We start from the raw sequence: 25,253 nt of genomic DNA, 5'->3' as shown, positions 1-25,253 counted from the left end.
CTTGTTAAGACTTTAGTTTAGGCGGTGGCTCTTTGTTGTTAAGGCGGCCGCCTAAACAACAAAGGGTTGTGGGAAACCCTGTGTGTATGTCAATATATATATATATATATATATATATATATATATATATATATATATATATATATATATATATATATATATATATATATATATATATATATATATATATATATATATATATATATATATTGACATACACATATTTTTACATACATACAAACCTATACCTACATACATATGTATGTACGTACTAGAGATGTGCGGTTTGCGGACACAACCGCGGAGTCCGCGGATAATCCGCGGGTCGGGCGGATGCATGACGAAAAAAATAGATTTTAAATAGATTCGGGCGGGTGGCGGTTGAACCAATTCGGAAATATACATACATAGTTAAATGTTGTTACCCACATACGAAAAACGAGCAGCACTCTTTGAAACAGGCAATTATTCATCAGGCACTGCTGCAGCTGTCACGCCCACATTTCTTAACCCCTACAAAAACCTTCCCCCCCCATTTACTTCCGGGGCTGCGTCCAATAAAATCACAAAGTTGCCGGGGGTCCTTAACCGCCACGCGACTGTCCTGTTTCGCACCTGTACAAAAAAAAACAATAATCGATTTCTTCAGATTCCAGCAGCTGTCAAAGACGAAGTATCCTTCCAGCGACGGGCAGTCAAAGCCGAAGTGCTATCAATCGCTGTCAATGACATAAGAGGAAACATGACCACGGAAGTAAATGGGGGCGGGGGGAAGGTTTTTGTAGGGGGAAGAAATTTGGCGTGACACATCACCCCACAACACAACACAACAGGAGAAGAAGAAAAAAATAAAAAGGTGGCAACGCCGGCAGCAAACGTGGTACGCAACAAACTAAAAAAGGGAATACTAAAGACCAGGAAAAAAAATAATAATAGTCAACACTTTCTTAATGGAAATGACAATAATATTATAATAATGATAAATAATATTATCACGCATTAATATCTCTTAGCCTCTAATGCGTGGCCAAGAGATATTAATGCGTGGCACGCATTGAATGTCTCTGCTACATTTGATCAGTCTCCTTTCTTTAACAGGCAAAAGCTTACTAACCTCACTAATGCCTTGCATCGTCTATATTAGATATATAACAACGGGTGGGTGGCGGGCGGTTGTGGTTTTGATAAAATGTTAGTTCGGGTGGATGGCGGGTGGATGACGACTTTTGTGATGCGGTTGTGGATGAAATAATTGCCTATCCGCGCATCTCTAGTACGTACGTATACAGTATACACACATTAATGTACATATACTGTATATACACACATGTTTATGTACATATATACGTACATATATACACACATGTACGTACATATATACACACATGTTTATGTACATATATACATACACATTTGTACACACATACATATATACACAAATTTACATACTCACACAGACATATACAAACACACATTTATGTACATACATATATAAACATTTATACATATATTTACACATAATCATTAATATACATGAACATAATATTTACATATATAAATATACATAATATACACATATACATACTTTGTTTCAACAGGGCTTTATAAATAAAGTTGGTATGGTACATAAACATATACACATATACTGTGTGCACACCTACACACACATATATATATACACACACACACACACACACACACACACACACACACACACACACACACACACACACACACACACACACACACACACACACACACACACACACACACACACACACACATATATATATATATATATACAGTGCCCTCCAAAAGTATTGGAACAGTGAGTCCAATTTGTTTATTTTTGTTGTCGACTGAAAACATTTGGGTTTGACATCAAAAGTTGAAAACGGGACAAGAGATCAACATTTCAGCTTTTATTTCCAGGTATTTACATCTGGATCTGATAAACAACTTAGAAGATAGCACATTTAGTTTGAAACTACCCATTTTTCATCAGAGCAAAAGTATTGGAACATGTGACTGACAGGTGTGTTTTGTTGCCCAGATGTCTCCAAATTACATTGATTATTCAAACAATAAATAGCACTGAATGTCTGAGCTCAGTTTCAGATTGGGTAGGATAGGTTTTGCCTGTGCAGACTGCATTTAGAGGTAGAACCAACATGAAAACAAAAGAGCTGTCTATGGGTGAAAAAGAAGCAATTGTGAATCTGAGAGAAGATGGACAATCAATCAGAGCCATTGCACAAACATTGGCCACAGCCAGTACAACCCTTTGGAATGTCCTGAAGAAGAAAGAAACCACTGGTGTACTAAGCAACAGACGTCGAACAGGTAGACCAAGGAAAACATCAGCAGTTGATGACGGAAACATTGTGAGAGCTATAAAGAAAGATCCTAAAACAACCGTTAGTGACATCAGCAACAACCTCCGGAGGGCAGGAGTGAAGGTATCCCAATCTACTGTTGGCAGAAGACTTCATGAACAGAAGTACAGAGGCTACACCAGAAGATGCAAACCTCTCATTAGCAAGAAGAACAGGAAGGCCAGGCTGGAATTTGCCAAAAGGTACAGAGATGAGCCTCAAAAATTCTGGGAAAAGTTTTATGGACTGATGAGACAAAGATTAACTTCTTCCAAGGTGATGGAAAGGAGAAAGTTTGGAGAAAGAAAGGATCTGCTCATGATCCCAAACAAACAAGCTCATCTGTGAAACACGGCGGAGGTAATGTCATGGCTTGGGCTTGTATGGCTTCTTCTGGGACGGGCTCTTTCATCTTCATTGATGATGTAACACATGATGGCAGCAGCGAAATTAACTCAGAAGTCTACAGAAACATTTTGTCTGCTAATTTAAAGAAAGATGCAACCAAACTGATTGAGAGATCCTTCATCATGCAGCAAGATAACGACCAAAACAACAAAGGAGTTGATCAGGGGTAAGAAGTGGAAGGTTTTAGACTGGCCAAGTCAGTCTCCAGACTTAAACCCAATACAGCATGCATTTTACCTGCTGAAGAGGAGACTGAAGGGAGTAACCCCCCAAAACAAACAACAACTGAAAGAGGCTGCGGTGAAAGCCTGGAAAAGCATCACAAAAGAAGAATGCAACAGTTTGGTGATGTCAATGGCTCACGGGCTAGATGCAGTTATTGAAAGCAAAGGATTTGCAACTAAATATTAAGTCTTATTCACTTTAATCTATTTTAAGTTTATATGTTCCAATACTTTTGCTCACCTAAAAATGTTGTGTTCCATTACAATTAATGCTATCTTCTAAGTTGTGTATCAAATCCAGATGTAAATACCTGGAAATAAAAGCTGAAATTTTGATCTCTTGTCTCATATTCATCTTTTGATGTTAAACCCAAATGTTTTTAGTCTACAACAAAAATAAAGGAATTGGCCTCACTGTTCCAATACTTTTGGAGGGCACTGTATATATATATATACATACATACATACATACATACATACATATATATATATATATATATGTGTGTGTACACGCACACAGACACACAAGGGATTCCAGATGGTTCGTAATACCGTTTGAATTCTTAATTACCGAAAAAACTTCATCTACTAATGCATTTTTGGCAAGACTGCTCACTTCCTGGAAACGGACTCGCAGCAGTGCCAGCGCATGCACACTAGCACATTTGGCTTGAGAAAACATGGTGGCAACTACACAGACCTTGCTCCTGAAATTTTCCTTCCGAGTAAATGGGGCCGATCACGTTGTATTACTCCATTTCACTCGCTTCTACTTCCGTGGAGTTTCGGCATTTTTATAAGAGCCGCACTGCTGTTATCAGATGGCGACAGGTGTGGCCAATATATATATATATATATATATATATATATATATATATATATATATATATATATATATATATATATATATATATATATATATATATATATATATATATATATATATATATATATATATATATATATATATATATATATATATATATATAAACGCTTGGAACCCTTGTCAGTACAAATTAATTGACATCATTTACTTCATGTTTTTATGGATAGTTGATATTCTGTGTGTCCCTTTGTTAATTAAATAAAATGATTGACTGTTCAAGTTTTTGTAAGCGGGTCAATTTACAAAATGGGCAGGGAATCAAACAAGTACTGAACCCCCACTGTATACACACGATTACTGAACTGTGAAACTAGTGTGACTACAATCCAAACAAAATCAACATTGACTCTTTAAAGTCACAACCAACTGAAAAAAAAGTCATACAAAAAATAGAAAGTATGCATATGTATCAGCTCTAAACTTGCCACTGCACAATCCAAATGTTTGGACTACATCTCACAATTTATACAAAAGCAAAAAAACAAAGTGCATGTTGTATGAACTATCTGAAAAGTCACTTGCGCCAATTAAGATATGTGATACAATAACACAGCAAAAGCTTTAGCCTAAAGTTGAACTGCAGCCTAACAAAAATAAAGCACTTACTAGGAGAAAAGTATATAATACTTCTTTCTTCGCTCAAAGAAGTCACATATGGTACAGCTGTCATGTCGTTTGCTAACACTTACAAATGCAAACACTATTAGGCCACTAAGAAAACAATTATACTGATCATTCGGTACCTGAAAAGAACCCATTACCAAACACAGAAAAATAATCTAGCACTTATTTGCACATTCATGTTTATACAAAATGATTGGTGCTGCACTGTTAAGTAAAAATATGACACTAAATAGAGCAGAAATATTTGATGTTTAACTTTACAAGAATAAGGTTGCAATATTGCAAATAATTTCCTGTAACTTTTTGACTTCATACTCAAACATTATTATTCTTTCATGTGACTAAATATTATTTTCAGTGTGTCCCGAATACTTCTTAAGCATGATTTTACCCAGGGTTCAAATAGGACATTGGAGGCAGGCGAGTCAGCTATACATTCAAAGTCTTGCTGTTTTGATGATATACTGTCCGTATGATCACTAAATGACCTGCTAGAACCAGCTGGATGTTCACACATGACCATGACTCTGCTCATGGCTCCAGAGACTGAAAGCGGTCTTAAAGGTTCTGTGACAGAGTTTACACACGTGCTGCCTCTTGAATGTCAAGGCAGAGAGGGACGGTGCGTGATAATAGAGAGTGTCTGCATCCTGAGCGCCACCTGGATGTTCCATGCTGGTAGATCTTGACAAGGGGCTGTGGCTGCTGAGTTGTAGGTCAGATTGATTTTTCTGGGTGTTATCGACCAACGGCATGGAAGGCTCAGGGCTGCTGGACTCATCAACCGCCGCGTCTGGCATCGCTTGGGTGAGCACGGGGGACTGTGGGAGGGGTTGTTCGGAGTTTTGAGAGGCCATTGGCAGGGAAGGGGACGGAGGCAGAGGGGGCCTATCTATTTCTTTGGCTCGTAGGGGTTCGCCTCCACTCCACACGTGGGACTGAAAGTGGCTCCATAGGCGGAAGTTGGTCCTGAAGGCTTTGTTGCATATGTGGCAAATGAAGGGCTTGATGTGGCACAGCAGCTCCTGATGGCGCTCCAGGTCTTTGCGAGAGCTGAAGAGATTGCCACATTTCTCACACGGCCATACGCCAGGTTCTTCTGGTCCAGTGTGGCTTGTCTCGCTTTCTTCCCGCTCACTCACAGACTCCTCTAGCGGCTCTTCCTTAACCACTAGCTCTCCATGATGACCCATGCTCAGGTCCTGAGGCACATAGGATGAGGAATCCTCTGTATCATACATAGTTGTACCTGAGGAGTCATTGTAGCTATTGCTCTCTCTTGTAAGATGTTCACTAGTATACTGCTCCTCTTGAAGCATTCCTTCATTGTGCTCTTGCTCCTTTAGATTCATCTGCTCCTTAATATTTATCATGTTGTTGTTGTGCACCTCCATCTGGTGGCGCCAAATACTGAAGGAGGACTTGAAGGTTCGCATGCATTCCAGGCATGTCAGTTTCTTGTACTTGCAGTGTGTCACATGGTCTTTCTTGACTAATGGACTTGAAAATCTGAGGCCACAGTATGGGCATACAGTGGAATGCCGACAGCCTTTCTCGTGTTCATCCTTCTCCAACATTGAAGACAGCTTCATATTACAAAGTCTACAGGCGAAAACAGCGCTATCGGAATCCTTCTGCTGAATGACCCCATCCGGTTCCCGGTAAAGGATGTGCTCCCGTGCTGTGTACTTGTCACCTTTCTCTGCAGGATGTATCTTTAAATGCTGCCTGTACTGAGACTGAAACACAAAGACTTTCCTACAATAAGGACATATGAAGCTGGACCTTGATCGCTGTTTGGCTAGAGTGGGAGATTGTTGTTTATTTCTTTTAAGTTTCCAGAGTAAGGCTTTCTTTATCTCTCGGTCTCGCACAATGTCTATCAGTTTCTTTTGAAATCGATCATCTATCACTGGGGAACTGGAAGACGACGCTGGGTTTTGCAGGACACCGTGCTGAGTTTGACAGTGCGTCCACACTTTGAAGTTGGTATGAAAGCGCTTGTGGCAAATTTCACAAGCGTACTGCTTTTCGGTGTTGTGGTACATGTTAAAATGACGATGTAGTCCAGCGCTAGACCTGAAAACCTTAAAACAGTTCCAGCATGTAAAAATCTTGTTTGAAAGCAACTCCTCGTTGTTCTCGTTATCGTCACTGGTGCTGTGAGATACCGTCTCTGACGTCTTCTCATCAGAAGAGACGGCATGCAGCTTAAATATCTTGCTCTTCTTAAACGGGTACCGCCTATTGTCTGATCTTTCCTTTCGTTTACCGAAAGGAGCGAGGCTTGCCTTAGTACAGTCATTGTAATTTGTCTGTAAGTCTTTAAGATTGACTGGCAGAGCTTCTCCGACTGTGATTCGGATGATATCAAGGGGGTCTGCGAGTGGACTGCTGGGCTCCAATTTCACATCCTGCTCTCTTTCTACCTGAGTTTGTTCATTGCGTGTGCTGCGGTACTTTGACCTGAGCACAAGAGGAGATGTTCTTGCGTTTCCATTGTTGGCGGAACTTTCAGACTCTGATGACATCGTAACACCTGACTGTTCATGATTTTGTAGCGCCTTGAGCTCCAGAGCGGGTGAGTAGACCGGAACAGGGCTGTCCATAGATAATGATCTTCGAAGTAGGCTTTTTATTAGTGGCCCACTCCGGTCAATTGTCTGGATCAGCTCAGAGGCATGACCCTGCAGGGACACTTTGGTGTTATCGTGAGGCTCCAGTTCCCCAGGGTCCTCTTTTATGTCCAGGTCAGAGGAAGACGGCAGTCTAATATGGTGCACTTCAGCCTCACTCAAGGATGCAGATGTTTTCAGTTGGGGCCTAATAGAAGAGATGTATGATGGATTCCCTTTTAGTATTGAAGTGTACGGATAGGTGGACTTCCTTTCAGAAGTCTTACACCGCTCAGGTGATTTACTTGTGATTGGTGCAGAGTTCCCGTCTGACTCACAGGAGTTATGACCTGATGGAGAATGAGCCAACTTGCCGGTAAGAAGAGACAACCTCTCCGGTGTTTTTGTCGGATGATTCGTACAGGAGAATGCAGATGTGTCATTGCGGAGACGACACACGATGACACTCCTTGTCTGGAAGTCATTCTCGTCCCCTTCTGTAAAGGAAAGTCTTTTTCTCGAGACACAATAGGACGCATGCGGCTTTGTGGACACAATGTTGGTGAGGAAAGGAATTCCCAGACTGTAGCCCAGCTCTTGAATTGCTGAAAGACTACCTTTGTCCACAAAAAGAGAGGAGGAGTAAATATAATTGAGCACTATCTCAAAGGCGTCTGGCTCACAGAAGTCCAGGTTGACAACATTCATGGATGTGTCATCTATCCTGGTAAAGAGGGACTGGAAATATTCACTGCTGGCAGCCAGAACACTTTTATGAGCGTGGTACCTCTGATCCGCCACAACCAGGACCACGTCACACATTTGGCCCTGCAGACGTTGCTCATTAAGAAGTCCCAGCACTGAGAGGGTATGAGCAGGATTGCTGTAGTGCACAAGGCTCTCCATTGCTGAAAGGAGACAAGAAGATTTTTTGAGAGAATGTATTTTTTGCAGTGAAAATTAAAATACATTTCATAGTTTATTTGCATTTAGGTACTTGCTACTTGGACATCTCTAAACAGTCACTACGTTTCAATGCACCAAATGAGTCTGATTTCTCAAATAGTTCAGTTTTTTTTGTATTTTCACATCTTCATGTGAAGTCCCAGTGTCCATGCACACTCTCTCATGCGACTATTAATCATACGCGATGTGCCTCCTGTAAACCGGGGGGCGATTATTTCCTTTTAGCGCGGATCAATGTATTGCTTTTCCTGTTGACCTATGACGTCACACCAGGCATCTGCGGCTCCTTACATGTCAACAGTATCTCAGTAGTGCCTGATGTCCGCTGTTATAATAGAACAAATATAACAAATATTACATCTCTAATGGCTTTGCTGATGTTAAATAGCAGATAGCATCAATAAATTATCTTAGATTATGCTACAAACATGACAAACCAAGAATGTCTGAAACAAAGAAAGACAAGTGGGTGGTGGCAGAGATTTTTTTGAAGGAATTTTTATATGGCGAATCATGGGAAAAAAATGTTTAAATGTCTCTGAGATTATTCATAAGGCTCTGTGCATTGATGGGTGTTCCGTTGTGTTGGTTGCCTCCTTCGCGGCTTAAAGTCTTGTTGTGAAAAACACCATAGAAGAAGAAAGGAGCACCGATGGCGTCTAAATAAACGTGTTAACCGAGACATACTTGAGGATGTAGTATAAGCGGTACAGAAATGTATTATGTATTTTTAAATTACCCATGTTTGTCTCGATTTAGCTGTGATATTTGGCGAAACACTGTACGGAACAATACTTTGTTACATTTCCATGTGGCGAGAAAAGAGCGACTTTAAAATGTAAGTGTAGCTGTATTTCATCCATCCATTTTCTACCGCTTATTCCCTTCGGGGTCGCGGGGGGCGCTGTAGCCTATCTCAGCTACAATCGGGCGGAAGGCGGGGTATACCCTGGACAAGTCGCCACCTCATCGCAGGGCCAACACAGATAGACGGACAACATTCACACTGACATACTAGGGCCAGTTTTGTGTTGCCAATCAACCTATCCCCAGGTGCATGTCTGTATTTATTCATTTAAAATATTTAACACCAAACATGTAAAGCGTGGTGTGACATTAGTAACCAAATTGTGATAAAATACGAGACTTCGACTATCATTATGTTGAGCGACCTCCGGCAGTTTATCCTCTTCTTCCCCCGGGAGAGAGCCGATCATATCCAGGCTGTGGAGACAACTTTGTGCACGGAACTTTTTTCAGCACTTGGAAGTAAAACCTTAGATCTGATCCATCTTTTCTTTCTATGTTTACACCTAAATACGTGGACTAAAGTCTTATTGTGTGTCTTATTGTATTGTATTGTCAAGTATTATTTTGATTTGTATAAACAATGTGCTGAAACTACCGCTATTGTGATTAATTTCCTGCCTTAATTGCAAATAATACAAAACAGGGGGATACATCCAGATATCCTAAATTATATTCCACATAATATTTACATGCTGTGGCTAAGTTGGGGCTGGAAGTCTTTCAAATCAGTGTCCTTCTCTTGCCAATTGGTAGCTCTGGAAGCATTAGCATCCCGATCTCCTTCATCGGCGTGCGGTCACAAAACGTAGGTGATCAGATTGCTACTTTATCGCTGCTTTCCAAACTTTACAAATGGCTATACTTGTATACAACTGACCTTTCTTTTTAAAGAATCCAAACATTTACTACACTTTAGATTTAAGATTTGGGGATGCATTGTTTGTAAAACTCTTTCGGTGCTGTCTGCCGTGTTGCTTTGTCGTTGTCAGTTGCAAACAAGAGCGTGATTCTCGTATGACGTCAGCACAGAAGTCTCGCAAGATTAGAGTGGCCATATTTTGTAGCAAATCTCTAATCAATTGATTAATGACTTTCCAACAACCAGACATCGACTTATCTATCCTATATATAGATTGATCAAGAAGCTTGCCAAACAATGTATTCATATTTCTTAAGTTAAAACCAGTTTTAGATTTGTACGGATTAATTTTTATACCCCTAATGTTTTGTTCACTATGTTATTTAATGCCAAATTTTTTCTTTGATTGCAAGTAGATACATGTGTTTAATATATCATAGGATTTTCTGTTAAAATAAAGCCGACAACGACATTTTTGTGGTCCCCTTTATTTTGAGAAGCATTGAAAAGCATAGAAATATATTTTGGTACCAGTACCAAAATATTGTTATTGGGACAACCCTAGTTGGCATTGAAAATTGCAACATAACCTAGAGGTAGTTTGGCTGAGTGCGCTCTAATTTTGCTAGAGTAATCGCCAAGTGCAGAAGTGCAAAAAACCCGGTTGAGTCGGCAGCTTAGTCGGCAACCGAGCATGACATCATGCGCAACCCATGTACAGAAATATGGCACCATTGGATTTCACATGAATCGGTGCCTGGTAGGACTGGCGTGATTCGGTCGGTGCCAAAAAAGTACCGGATTCGATACCCATACCTATAGGGGTTGTTACTTTCAAATGTACAGGACTCAGCTAGCAAGTGTCATCAACACGCATTATCACAATATGACGACAGTATTAAAATCTATATCGTCAGCCAAATGTATATAATTTATAATCGTATATTGTTTATCGCGCAATCCTTATGGAGAAATAAGATACATAGGTGTCTACAACAGGAAGTAAACTTGCGTAATGCCACATATGTGGTAACTCTCATTTTGCCTGTATAATTAAAAACAATCTAGAACATTTACAAATTTAAGCACTCATATAAAGTTAAAGTTAAAGTACCAATTTGTCCTCTGCATTTGACCCATCCCCTTGATCACACCCTGGGAGGTGAGGGGAGCAGTGGGCAGCAGCGTAGCCGCGCCCGGGAATCATTTTTGGTGATTTAACCCCCAATTCCAACCCTTGATGCTGAGTGCCAAGCAGGGAGGTAATGGGCCCCATTTTTATAGTCTTTGGTATGACCCGGCCGGGGTATACAAATGAAGGGTCTTATAATGCATGGTTTCTCCTTAATTGAATGTGGTTGTGGCGACAGAGCATTTTCATTACGACCACACCTTGAAAATAAGTTGTTTTTTTCTTGAAAACAAATTAAAGTAATATAATGTATTGTGGCACCCAGAAGAAATCACACAAAGTCTGACACTATTTTTTAACTTTATTACCAATCTTTTGATAACAAACAGCACAATTCCAACAGGTTTTAGCTCCCGTGCAAACACTTTCGTCCCTAGAGTCTGCGCTTTCAGGCACGGACGGTGTGTTTGCAAACGTAGGAAAAACCAAACCCAAACCACACGAACATAAAACATTAACACCAGCAGGTCGTTACAGTATGAATTGATATATGTAGCCTATTAGTTGCACACTACTGACATGTACCGAAAACTCGACCACCGGAAAAATACTTAGACCAAAAACCACGCCGCCCAAACCGGATTTAAACAAAATGCACGCCATAGTCTGGAGCGTTGTCAGCATATCTGCAATGTTGACGTAATTTTAATATATCCCAGATATACCCGCGTCCAGCCATCTACAAAATGTGCAAATATAAAGAGGACAGTGGCGGCTTTTACAGAGGGAAATCTAACCACGCGAAGCAAGTGTGACGTCATGTTCGCCGCAGCTTGCCTTTCGTCAGGAACATCGAGGGACAGAAGTAGAGTCTCTAAACACGACTACATTTTATAAATACCATAAAAAGATGCTAGATTTGTTGCTAGTTGTTTTGAATAAAAAACTCATTAAAAGTCTGAAGTCACTTGAAAAAATCTCAGCCAAGTACAAGCAGCAACAATTACAAATATGGAAAAACAATTTAAAAAAAATATGTTAACAGATTTGTTTTAAAATGTATGTATACATTTTTTTGAGCCTTTTTAAAGAAACAAATATAGTAGCATATTTTGCAAATTACTTGATGTCATGTGACCACGCCCATAACCACCCACACAGGTATCTTGGCATTCTAGGGGAAACCCTGTAATGCCATAACAATATTGAATGTTTCTTCTGCCAAGAACATATATTGTGTGTCTATTTTTGGGATGCAACAATTTGGCGACAATAAAATTTGCCGCAGACAAATTCATTTGTGGACATAGTTGTGACGTCATCACTCGTGTTTTTCCAGATGGAAGCAAGCCAGTCGCGACAACATCGCAGGTGAAAACATGTTAAGTGTGGGAACATTTGCCCTAATTAAACACCCTTGCTCATTTTAGAAAACGGACCTTGTTTTTTTTATGGCAGTACAAAAGGGATGTAACGGTATTGCTAATACCGCGGTATTGGGGATTCAAAATTCACACAATAACGCTGTGACGTGTGACCGTAAATGAGAATTGGGAGTACACAAGCTAGTGTAGTTTTTTTCTGGCACTGGTCTGAGAAACAAACCGAATTTCCCATAATCTTCTGCGCAGCACAACTCAGTAAAAGATGGCAGGAAACACAGAGGAGCAGGAGTGGAAAGCTCAAGCTAGTGGATCCTACCGCAAAGTTAAAATCAGACGTTTGGACGCATTTTGGCTTTGCAGTCAAGGTAAATAAAAAGGTGAAAATGTGACAGACATGCAAAATATAGATTGCACATATTGCCAGGCCGCGATCATCTACAATTCTGGAAATACAATTAACATTAGAAGTCACTTGATTATTACCCGTAAAAGATTATTAATGCAAAACCAAGATGTAACCCAGACCAAACATCAATTTGTGAGGCATTTCAATCAACTTTTCCTCATGATAGCATGTTGACAATGTCAGTTTAAAAATGGTCTGTATTTATATAGCGATACCCAAAGCGCTTTATTTTATACATTCACACATATTCACACACTTATGGCGGAAGCTGTCATGCAAGGCGCTAAAACCGTGACACTTCCAGAGCAAGGCGGGTGAAGTGTCACAACTAGGATAGCGGAAGCTGGATAAAAACCTGGAACCCTGAAGTTGCTGGCACAGCCACAAGACCGTCTGAGCCATGCCACACACTAAAGACACTGAACTGAATTTTTTTACATTTGCTTGTTAGTTGAAATGGTAAATGGGTTATACTTGTATAGCGCTTTTCTACCTTCAAGGCCCTTTGACACTATTTCCACATTCACCCATTCACACACTGATGGCGGGAGCTGCCATGCAAGGCCCTAACCACGACCCATCAGGGTGAAGTGTCTTGCTCAAGCACACAACATACGTGACTAGGGTGGTAGAAGCCGGGGATCGAACCAGGAACCCTCTGGTTGCTGGCTCGGCCACTCTCCCAACCCTAAATACACTTTGAAACTACCTCTTGGTAGTAATAAGTAGGATTACAACATTTGAGCATTAGTATTGTATTTAGTTACAGTAAGCGTATTATCCTTAACACAGTGGTTCTTAACCTGGGTTCGATTGAACCCTAGGGGTTCGGCGAGTCGGGCTCAGGGGTTCGGCGGAGGTCAAGACACACCAGACTCATCGTGTAAATAAAAACTTCTCCCTATCGGCGTTCTACTTATACGGCAACAGCAGAAGTCAGACTGATTTGCAGGTGTGTAATTTGTTGTGAGTTTATGCACTGTGTTGGTTTTGTTGTTTGAACAAGTTCAAGTTTATGCACGGTTCATTTTGTGCACCAGTAAAATAACATGGTAACACTTTAGTATTTAGTAGTATATTTAGTATTCACCATTAATTAGTTGCTTATTAACATGCGCAAATTAGTAACATATTGGCTCTTAACTAGTCATTAAGTACTTATTAATGCCTTATTCGGCATGGCCTTATTATAAGCCTAACCCTCTAACCCTGGCCCTAACCAAATAACTCTAAATTAAGTCTTTGTTACTTATAATCAGAGGTGGGACCAAGTCATTGCTTTGCAAGTCACAAGTAAGTCTCAAGTCTTTGCCCTCAAGTCTCGAGTCAAGTCCCGAGTCAAGACAGGCAAGTCCCGAGTCAAGTCCAAAGTCAAGACTGGAAAGTCTCAAGTCGAGTCCCAAGTCCTGCATTTTGAGTTTAGAGTCCTTTCAAGTCCTTTTAACCACAGACTTATATTTTTACACAGATTGTGTATGCTTTTAAAACGCTGTATTTATTTATTAAAACAAGTGCATTTGAAATTGCAGGAAAAAAAATAGTGCTGACATTGCAATTCATAATAGCACTATTAACAGTAATTTTAATAGTTTAAACATTTAACTCATTCCTTTACAGAATAAACACATTTGCAAAAACAAACATTAACATACTATTGGTTGTATTTTATGAAAATAATATTACCACAGAGTTGAGAAGGAGCAAAGATATTCAATATTTGTATGTGAAAATCACAAATAAATCTTCTGGGGGAGGATGACGCCCCTACAGGGGTTTGGTTTACAAACTTTCAGCCCCACCTAAAACAAAATTCACCAGCCGCCACTGATTATGATGCATTCTCATTTTAGGCAAAATATAAGACAATACTTTCTTAACAGTATAATTGTAACCAGGAATAAGTCTTCAAGTAACAATATTCAAATACTAACATTGTTGGGTAAAACAGCATTTGGTTTTATTCTGAATGTAGTGAAACAAATTGGTGGTTTTAGCTGATATAAAGACTTTCAGGTGTTTATATATGTTTAAGTATTTGGCAGACGCTTTTATCCAAAGCGACATACATAAAAAATACATACATAATCACTGTAAACATGATCATTTAAGGGAAGAATGTAATACAAAATATCAATACAAAGTGTCAAGACAGAATAAACTCTCTGCTGCTGCAGCAACAGAGATACAGTCTATAGGTCCCTAAGATATATAGATATCTAATGTATTCATACATTGTTTATGTAGGATATACGCATGTATATATAACCTAATCATATTGTTTCTTCAATTTAAAAATAGCTTACCGTTTTTTCCCCCTTCTCTGGGATTATATTCCCAGTTTTGATCTCGGACGTCTGGTCACTTATAGCGTATAAGAATATTATATTACTGTTAAGCAAACTATGAATAATAAACTTGCCAAAACATGTGTCCGTTATCATAGCTACACGTAAGACAAAAAACCGCGTGAAAATCAGTGGTATTCAGTGAGGTAAAATGAATTAAATGCGCTGACAGTTCATTGCTCCTGACAAATGAATTGCACTGAGTGGAGCGGATCACCACTCCAAGATGGCGGCCCCGCGTCTCGTCTGCGCCAGTAGGCAGTAGCGCTCGATGCTGCATACCCTTAAAACATGTCTATGGTTATAACGTTAGCAGTGAGTTTACAGCCTCACTGATTTAACTACACAGCAAATAAAAGTCATGTTACTTAGCCAATAAACGTTATCTTACATTCAAAACTTACCCTTCTTTGAGAAACTTCAAATGTCGAACGAAGTTGGAAGTTATTGCGTCTCCGTCTGTAATATTCGAACTGCGTGATTTGCATACGCAATTCGTTTTTTGTTGACCAAGTCGTAGTTTTTATACCCGAACAAAACCAACTTTGGCATAATTGTTTCTCTCTGCCGCATTGTTTGACAACTCTTGTTCGGTGGTTGTCCTGCAATTTGATTGGATGAATGCTGTGTGATGAAAACAACGTATAACTAATTTGATTGGCTGTTGTACTGACAGCACACCAGCAGGCAGCACACACGCTGATAGACAGACAGACACGTACAAAATGAAAGATACGGAGCGCTCCCAAATAACTTTTTAAGCTTTGGGTTTTGGGGAAAGTAGCAAGTCATGTCAAGTCAAAAGGCTCAAGTCCAAGTGAAGTCACAAGTCATTGATGTTAAAGTCTAAGTCGAGTTGCAAGTCTCTTTACATTTTGTCAAGTCGAGTCTAAAGTCATCAAATTCATGACTCGAGTCTGACTCGAGTCCAAGTCATGTGACTCGAGTCCACACCTCTGCTTATAATATGTTCCCCTAGTGTCCAAAAAACTCTAAATTAAGTCTTTGTTACTTAGAATATGTTCCCCATACAAAAGTGTTACCAAAAACATATAACTTTGTCTTGAATTTGGAAAAAAAATATATACAGTGTATATTTTTCACTAAAGAAGGGTTCGGTGAATGCACATATGAAACTGGTGGGGTTCGGTACCTCCAACAAAGTTAAGAACCACTGCCTTAACATAAGTAGTACTCAATTTTCCACACTAAGTCATCTTTTTTTTTAACATACATCCATCCATTTTCTACCGCTTGTCCCTCCCAGTGTCGCGAGGCTGCTTATTCCAATAATATCGTACCGTGGCTTTAATACTGTGATGATATCGTACTGTGAAAACCTGCTCAGTGGCCTTGTGAGACCTGCTCAGTGGCCCTGAGACTGGAAGGTCGTGAGTTCAAACCCCGGCCGAGTCATACCAAAGACTAGGAAAATGGGACGCATTGCCTCCCTGCTTGGAACTCATCATCAAGGGTTTGAATTGGGGGTCAAATCACCAAAAATGATTCAAGAGCGCGGCCACCGCTGCTGCTCACTGCTCCCCTCACCTCCCAGGGGGTGACTGAACTTGTTAAGGTAGTTAGCTTGTTAGCCTCGCTAGCTAGCTAACAAGCGTGAGACAAAGTTGCGTGAAGAAAATATTTAACTATCATTTAATCCAAAGTCTGGCAGCTAAACTTTGTCTACATCAGTGGTTCTTAACCTGGGTTCGATCGAACCCTGGGGGTTCGGTGAGTCGGCCTCAGGGGTTCGGCGGAGCCTCCACCGCGGAGGTCAAGACACACCCGACTCATTGTGTAAATAAAAACTTCTCCCTATCGGCGTATTATGGATACCACCAAACGATGTTCCCTCTACTTTTCCATCTGATTTGCAGGTGTGTAATTTGTTGTGAGTTCATGCACTGTGTTGGTTTTGTTCTTTGAACAAAGTGATGTTCATGCACGGTTCATGTTGTGCACCAGTAAAAAAAACATGTAACTTTGTCTTAAATTTGAAAAAAAAAATTATTGTATTTTTCACTAAAGAAGGGTACGGTGAATGCGCATATGAAACTGGTGGGGTTCGGTACCTCCATCAAGGTTAAGAACCACTGGTCTACATCAATTCAAGAACTTGTTATATTTGTCAGTAACTTCAGCTGTGAAGCAGCGTCAGCACGTAAATCCCACACCCAAACATTAGACACCACGGCTCAGATATCATAAAAAAATAAATATACAACCTACTAGCAAAATTATCTAAAATGTTCAGAATGAATAAGAGTTTATTAGATTGTTAAAAATGCCAAGAGTTAATAATGTATGTGCAGCTTTTACACACATCACAATGCTTGTGTATTTTTGAGGAAGTTTTGCTGCTATTTTTACTGTCTTTGGTTTCCATAAAAAAAAGTATACTTTTTTATCAGCAATGGGCCTGTTCTTGCTTTTAAATGGAAAAAAAATGTAAAGGTTATTTTTGTAACAGCATATTGAGCTGCATTGTTGCAGTATAAATACATATTTCTGAATGAATTAGTCATCTTTGTTAGCACATACCTATAATATATTTAGCTGAATTTAAAAGCAAATGGCTAAATTACAGCCACTGAATAGGTTTATGCTTCATAATCTGATTAGTCGATAATCAATGACTAGTCAACTATCATGATAGCAGCCCTAGTTTATTTTATAAATAACACTATCGAAAGATTTCAGTGTGTGCATAAGTATTTGTTGAGCAAATTCAATTAATATTCAACAATACCATGATAATAATAGTAACCGTGATATTAAATAGTTACAAACGGTTCTCATATCGATTCTTCTAGGACGTCATTACGCAACATGCGTAGTGACGTCAGATCTCAAAATGGCAAAGCACGGCGCAAGAAATGCTCAAAAGTTGACTACATTGTACAAGAAAAGATTGCGACAGCGCTACTTGTAATAATTATAAGGCTGCCAGTTCATCAAGGAGGACATGCGAGCAATATGCTGAAACATTTGAACACACAGCAGGCCTCGAATTTTAACTTTTTTAAGGTCAAGGCAAGTGTTGCCTTAAAGGAGGGCTCATATTTTAGGGCACCAAGGCAAATATTATTTTATTTCGAGGCAGGAGCTCTAAAGCATGCAACCATGCTAAATTCGAGCCCTGCACAGCATGCAACAATTATAAATGAAAGTCGCGATTTTAACCGCTCCTATCCGATCCTAGCAGCAGTAACGCTACCACGTCATCTGAATACAACATGTAGTGCTATTATTTGGTCAATTGAAATAAATGCCTTCTCATTTAGATTTTCTCTCGGTCATTGCATTATACAGGCGAAACTCGTAAAATTTGAATACGGTGTAAAAGTCCATTCATTTCAACAATTAACTTCAAATGTGAAACTAATCTGTGATATTAATTTAGAACATGAAAGTGAGATATGTCAAGACTTTATTTGTTACAATTCTGATCATCATGGCTTACAGTTTTTGAAACCTTACATCTTCAATTCTAAGTTTTCATAAAGTGTGACCATAAACATCACAATTATAACCAATAACGGCTTGACAGATCTCACTTTGCATGAAATAAGTTAATATCACACGTTTACTAAATGTTACATTCTTGTGTAATTTGCACATTAATAAATTAGAGAGAAGAATATGAATTCCTTAGATTTATTTGCAAAACAGTTATTTTTTTGTTCTATGCTTTGAATGTACCTTTTGATACCTCACTGTAGGCTTTGTAGGGTCATTATACCTCTAAACTAAACTACATTTCCAAATAAAATTTGGCAAGAAAACTGTTACAGAACCGAATCGTTAAGCTGAATCGAAAGTGGAATCAGGACTGGAAAAATCTTATGAATTCCCATCCCTAGTTACATCCCTACACGGGCGGGCTACCTGTTGGAGACCACTGATCCAAACAATATCCAACCCTATGCATTTTCCTGGCATGAATATTATCAACTGCGCACATCCATCCATCCATCCATTTTCTACCGCTTATTCCCTTCGGAGTCGCGGGGGGCGCTGGAGCCTATCTCAGCTACAATCGGGCGGAAGGCGGGGTACACCCTAGACAAGTCGCCACCTCATCGCAGGGCCAACACAGATAGACAAACAACATTCACACTCACATTCACACACTAGGGCCAATTTAGTGTTGCCAATCAACCTATCCCCAGGTGCATGTCTTTGGAGGTGGGAGGAAGCCGGAGTACCCGGAGGGAACCCACGCAGTCACGGGGAGAACATGCAAACTCCACACAGAAAGATCCCAAGCCCGGGATTGAACCCAAGACTACTCAGGACCTTCGTATTGTGAGGCAGATGCACTAACCCCTCTGCCACCGTGCTGCCACTGCGCACATACTATTATTAAATCATACAGAAGAATATTAATTCCATATATATATATATATATATATATATATATATATATATATATATATATATATATATATATATATATATATATATATATATATATATATATATATATATATATCTTAATTAGATTATCCAAAAAATAGTGCTCGATACCGTGGTAGAGCGTAATATGTATGTGTGGGAAAAAATCACAAGACTATTTCATCTCTACAGGCCTGTTTCATGAGGGGTTTCCTCAATCCTCAGGAGATTTTAATGGAAGCATTCACATACCATGGTTTATATAGGGCACAGAGCGGGTGGGTACAGGCAGGCGTGGGGGCGTGGTGATTGACTCATGTGTTACCTAGGAGGTGTTTCCTTCTGTGACGGCATGCTGATACAATTCCGCTGCGCTTGTTGAGGGATGACATCTCTGGACGGTATATGATAAACAGTTTCTCTTTTAAGCATAGGTTGCATCTTTTGTTACCACTGTTGTAAGGTGTGCTGGATGCAAGAATTTGCCATGTTATTGAGTATTCAACATTATTGTCTTTGAGATTCCAAATGTGTTTGCTGAGTTCTGTAGTGTTCCGGAGTCTTTTGCATCTGAAAGAAGCCTTGTGATTGTTCCATCTGGTTTTGAATTCTCCCTCAGTTAATCCTACGTATGTGTCGGATGTGTTAATGTCCTTGCGTATTACCTTTGCTTGGTAAACAACTGATGATTGTAAGCACCCCCCGTTGAGAGGGCAATCAGGTTTCTTGCGGCAGTTACAGTTTTTGTCGGTTTTGGAGTCGTTCTGCCTGGTGGTGGGCGGCTCCTTTTCAATTGCTTTATTGTGGTTTGAAATGATTTGTCGCATGTTGTTCATGCAGCTGTAGCTCAATTTAATGTTGATCTTGTTGAATACTTTTCTTAGGGTGTTGCCTTTGGGGAAGTGTTTGTCGATCAGGGTGAGGAATTTGTGGCCAATATTAGTTGAGACGTTTTTGCTGTATGGGGGGTTGTACCAGATAATGTTGTTTCGTTTTCTGCTCCTTTTTGGTTGGTTTCCTGGCGTGGGTTCGTAGGTGAGGGTGTAGTTGTATCCGCATTCATCAAGTGCTTTTTGGTATGGAGGGGTTGCTTTGTCGAATTCAGCTTTGCTAGATGACAGCATCGATAGTCTTTTATTAATTCCGGTAGGTATTCTTTTCGTGGTGGTGGGTGGGTGGTTGCTGTCGATGCTGTCATCTAGCAAAGCTGAATTCGACAAAGCAACTCCCCCATACCAAAAAGCACTTGATGAATGCCGATACAACTTCACCCTCACCTACGAACCCACGCCAGGAAACCAACCAAAAAGGAGCAGAAAACGAAACAACATTATCTGGTACAACCCCCCATACAGCAAAAACGTCTCAACTAATATTGGCCACAAATTCCTCACCCTGATCGACAAACACTTCCCCAAAGGCAACACCCTAAGAAAAGTATTCAACAAGAACAACATTAAATTGAGCTACAGCTGCATGAACAACATGCGACAAATCATTTCAAACCACAATAAAGCAATTGAAAAGGAGCCGCCCACCACCATGCAGAACGACTCCAAAACCGACAAAAGCTGTAACTGCCACAAGAAACCTGATTGCCCTCTCAACGGGGGGTGCTTACAATCATCAGTTGTTTACCAAGCAAAGGTAATACGCAAGGACATTAACACATCCGACACATACGTAGGATTAACTGAGGGAGAATTCAAAACCAGATGGAACAATCACAAGGCTTCTTTCAGATGCAAAAGACTCCGGAACACTACAGAACTCAGCAAACACATTTGGAATCTCAAAGACAATAATGTTGAATACTCAATAACATGGCAAATTCTTGCATCCAGCACACCTTACAACAGTGGTAACAAAAGATGCAACCTATGCTTAAAAGAGAAACTGTTTATCATATACCGTCCAGAGTTGTCATCCCTCAACAAGCGCAGCGAAATTGTATCAGCATGCCGTCACAGAAGGAAACACCTCCTAGGTAACACATGAGTCAATCACCACGCCCCCACGCCTGCCTGTACCCACCCGCTCTGTGCCCTATATAAACCATGGTATGTGAATGCTTCCATTAAAATCTCCTGAGGATTGAGGAAACCCCTCATGAAACAGGCCTGTAGAGATGAAATAGTCTTGTGATTTTTTCCCACACATACATACATACATACATACATACATACATACATACATACATACATACATACATACATACATACATACATACATACATACATACATACATACATATATATATATATATATATATATATATATATATATATTCATTCAGTTATTTTCTTCTTCTATGCTTTGTATGTGCCTCTTGAGACCTCACTCTAGGCTTTGTAAGGTCATGTTACCTCTAAACTAAACTACATTTCCAAATAAAGTCCGGCAAGAAAACTGTTACGGGACTGAATTGTTAAGCAGAATCGAAAGTGGAATCGGAACTGGAAAAATCTTATCAATTCGCATCCCTAGTTACATCCCTACACGGGCGAGCTACCTGTTGGAGACCCCTGATCCAAACAATATCCAACCCTATGCATTTTCCTGGCATGAATTATATCAACTGCGCACATACTATTAAATTATAGAGAAGAATATGAATTCCATATATTTATAATTCCATATATATATATATATATAGAAATGCTTTGTATGTGCCTCTTGAGACCTCACTCTAGGCTTTGTAAGGTCATGTTACCACAAAACTAAACTAAATTTCCAAATAAAATTCGGCAAGAAAACTGTTACGGAACCGAATCGGTAAGCAGAATTGAAAGTGGAATCGGAACTGGAAAAATCTTGTCAATTCCCATCCCTAGTTACATCCCTACACGGGCGAGCTACCTGTTGGAGACCACTGATCCAAACAATATCCAACCCTATGCATTTGCCTGGCATGAACTGCTTACATCAGGGGTGCCCATTACGTCGATTGCGAGCTACCGGTCGATCGTGGAGGGTGTGTCGGTAGATCACCAGCCAGGCATTAAAAAAATAGACCTCAAAATTAGCGATCATCAATCTTCACTGTGACGTCACTTTTTTTTTTGGACGGCGTGGCGAAGTTGGTAGAGTGGCCGTGCCAGCAATCGGAGGGTTGCTGGTTACTGGGGTTCAATCACCACCATCTACCATCCTAGTCACGTCCGTTGTGTCCTTGGGCAAGACACTTCACCCTTGCTCCTGATGGCTGCTGATTAGCGCCTTGCATGGCAGCTCCCGCCATCAGTGTGTGAATGTGTGTGTGAATGGGTGAATGTGGAAATACTGTCAAAGCGCTTTGAGTACCTTGAAGGTAGAAAAGCGCTATACAAGTATAACCCATTTATCATTATTATTATTTACTTGATTGACATTCACGGCACCCGAGGGTCTTGTGAGATGACGCTGGCTGCTGCGAGCTCATTATGAAGAAAACAATCACCGACAGGAAGGTGAGAAACACTTTTTATTTCAATAGACTGTCGCACCGTACCTGCCGTCAAAACTCTAAAGACCGACTGCACAGTTCCTGTCTTCACAATAAAAGCGCTGCTTCATCCTGTCTGCGCTAACAAAGTAAGAATCTCAGAAAGCTGGCGTGCACAAGCTCGCAAACTACGGAGTTTGCCGCCAATGTATTTCTTGTAAAGTGTATACAAAGGAGTATGGAAGCTGGACAAATAAGATGCCAAAAACCAACCACTTTCTTGTGGTATTTGACAGAAAGGAGGACTTTTTTTTCTCCTCCATTTGAAAATGCGGACGTTATCAGCAACACGGTCTGATTCCAATCAATGCAATTCATCAGAATCAGGTAATACACCAACTTATATTCTTATTTTCATGAAAGAAAGGAATCTATATGTGTTAAACATGCTTGCATTATCTTTAAACACATTTAACTTGTTAACAATATTAACTATATGTGTTAAACATGCTTGTATTATCTTTAAACACCTTTAGCTTGTTAACAATATTAACTATATGTGTTAAACATGCTTGCATTATCTTTAAACACCTTTAACATGTTAACAATGCGAAGTTGGTAGAGTGGCTCTGCCAGCAATCGGAGTGTTGCTGGTTACTGGGGTTCAAGCCCCACCTTCTACCTTCCTAGTCACGTCCGTTGTGTCCTTGGGCAAGACACTTCACCTTTTGCCTCTGATGGGTGCTGGTTAGCGCCTTGCATGGCAGCTCCCGCCATCAGTGTGTGAATGGGTAAATGTGGAAATACTGTCAAAGCGCTTTGAGTACCTTGAAGGTAGAAAAGCGCTATACAAGTATAACCCATTTATCATTTATAACAATATTAACTATATGTATTAAACATTCTTGTATTATTAAACACCTTTAATTTTTTAACAATATTAACTATATGTGTTAAACATGCTTGCATGATCATTAAACACCTTTAACTTGTTAACAAAAACATATATTTCATAAATAAGTAAATATAAATTATATATATGAATGAGGTAGATCCCCGCGACTTGATCAATTGAAAAGTAGCTCGCCTGCAGAAAAAGTGTGAGCACCCCTGCTCCAAATAAAATTCGGCAAGAAAACTGTTACGGGACCGAATCGTTAAGCAGAATCGAAAGTGGAATTGGAACTGGAAAAATCTTATCAATTCCCATCCCTAGTTACCTACACGGGCGAGCTACCTGTTGGAGACCCCTGATCCAAACAATATCCAACCCTATGCATTTGCCTGGCATGAACTGCTTACATACTATATTCCTTTGTTTTGCTTTGATATAATGCATGTTAGTTCACTCCAAATTACAATGACATTCAGTGGTCTTAAAAAGACTCTCTCTCAATAAAACTGTGTTTTTGTTTTACAGAGGGCAGTACTAACTTAATGAAAGAAAAAAAAAGTACACTTTGATGCCCTCCATGCGTGTAAAACTAACCGCTAACGTCCACAAAAAACAACGAGTCCGACGTCACTCGTGTCGTTTTTCCACGAGGAAGTCCGGTAAAGCTTTGGGGGTATTATATCGCCTATGAAACGTGGCGCAGTCCGGCAGCAACACTCTTTAAGTTGTCCCAGCACAACACGGCGGCCATGCGGGCGGACAACGGCGGCACATTTGTCATCGAGAAAGAGGCTAAAATGGTGAATGGCGCCTATTCCGCTAGCTTAACGCAAATGTCGAACCAGGAGTGTGAAAGTTGGGCGCGTTGTGGACTCATTTGAATTCACTGTCGGTAGGACAACTAGATAATAACCGCGAAACCGCTATTCGTGGTTTTAGATGTGCCTTTTTAATGTTAGTCCGGTATAACGAGACAACTCGGAGCTAAACAGGTTGTAGCCGCTCCGCGTTTACAACAGCTCTGCTGCCTTTCAGTTACGTCAGGGAGGAAAAGGGAAGAAAAAAACGCTCCTCCTAAGAAGGTAATCTGCCCACAAAATGTTTTCCGTTACTCAAACTTAAAATAGAAGTATCGGCTTACCCAACACTCGTGATTGTGTTCTTTCATCCAAACACTTTAATCAGTGTTGTGTGGATTTCTGCGTACTGGTCGTGATTCCATCCATCTTGAATTTGACGTCATCCCACACCAGGGATGAGGTCATCGCAAAGAAAGCTCGTCACGTGCGCGGCGCTCGGATTGGCTGGAAGGCGTAAGGGGCGGGAGCTGGAGAGGACCTGACGTTGGAGCTAATTTAAAGTGGTAGCACCATGTTTTTCTCAATGGCACTTCTGCCTTACATTATATAGTCGGAATTAGTGTAAAATTATTTCGATACTTTTTGGTACTTTTCAAAACTTTTCTGAATAAGGGGGACCACAAAAAATTGCATTATTGGCT

General features: G+C 40.1%; 1 protein-coding gene across 1 annotated transcript; it reads right to left on the bottom strand.

Moving 5' to 3' along the window:
- Positions 1-3,955: 3,955 nt before the first annotated feature.
- Positions 3,956-25,051, bottom strand: zbtb21 (zinc finger and BTB domain containing 21). Its single transcript, XM_062046444.1, has 2 exons — positions 24,894-25,051; positions 3,956-8,040 (listed from the first exon to the last, which is right to left on the bottom strand). The coding sequence occupies exon 2, from the start codon at positions 8,036-8,038 to the stop codon at positions 5,027-5,029; it is 3,012 nt and encodes a 1,003-aa protein (XP_061902428.1). The 5' UTR covers positions 8,039-8,040; positions 24,894-25,051; the 3' UTR covers positions 3,956-5,026.
- Positions 25,052-25,253: the final 202 nt, after the last annotated feature.

Source organism: Entelurus aequoreus, linkage group LG05 (genome assembly GCF_033978785.1).
Source record: "Entelurus aequoreus isolate RoL-2023_Sb linkage group LG05, RoL_Eaeq_v1.1, whole genome shotgun sequence".
In the NCBI taxonomy this organism is placed as follows: domain Eukaryota; kingdom Metazoa; phylum Chordata; class Actinopteri; order Syngnathiformes; family Syngnathidae; genus Entelurus; species Entelurus aequoreus.
This window is presented reverse-complemented; position numbering and strand designations above follow the sequence as displayed.

Excerpts from the sequence above, each read along its gene's own strand:
- zbtb21 (XM_062046444.1), bottom strand. The coding sequence starts at position 8,038 with ATGGAGAGCCTTGTGCACTACAGCAATCCTGCTCATACCCTCTCAGTG.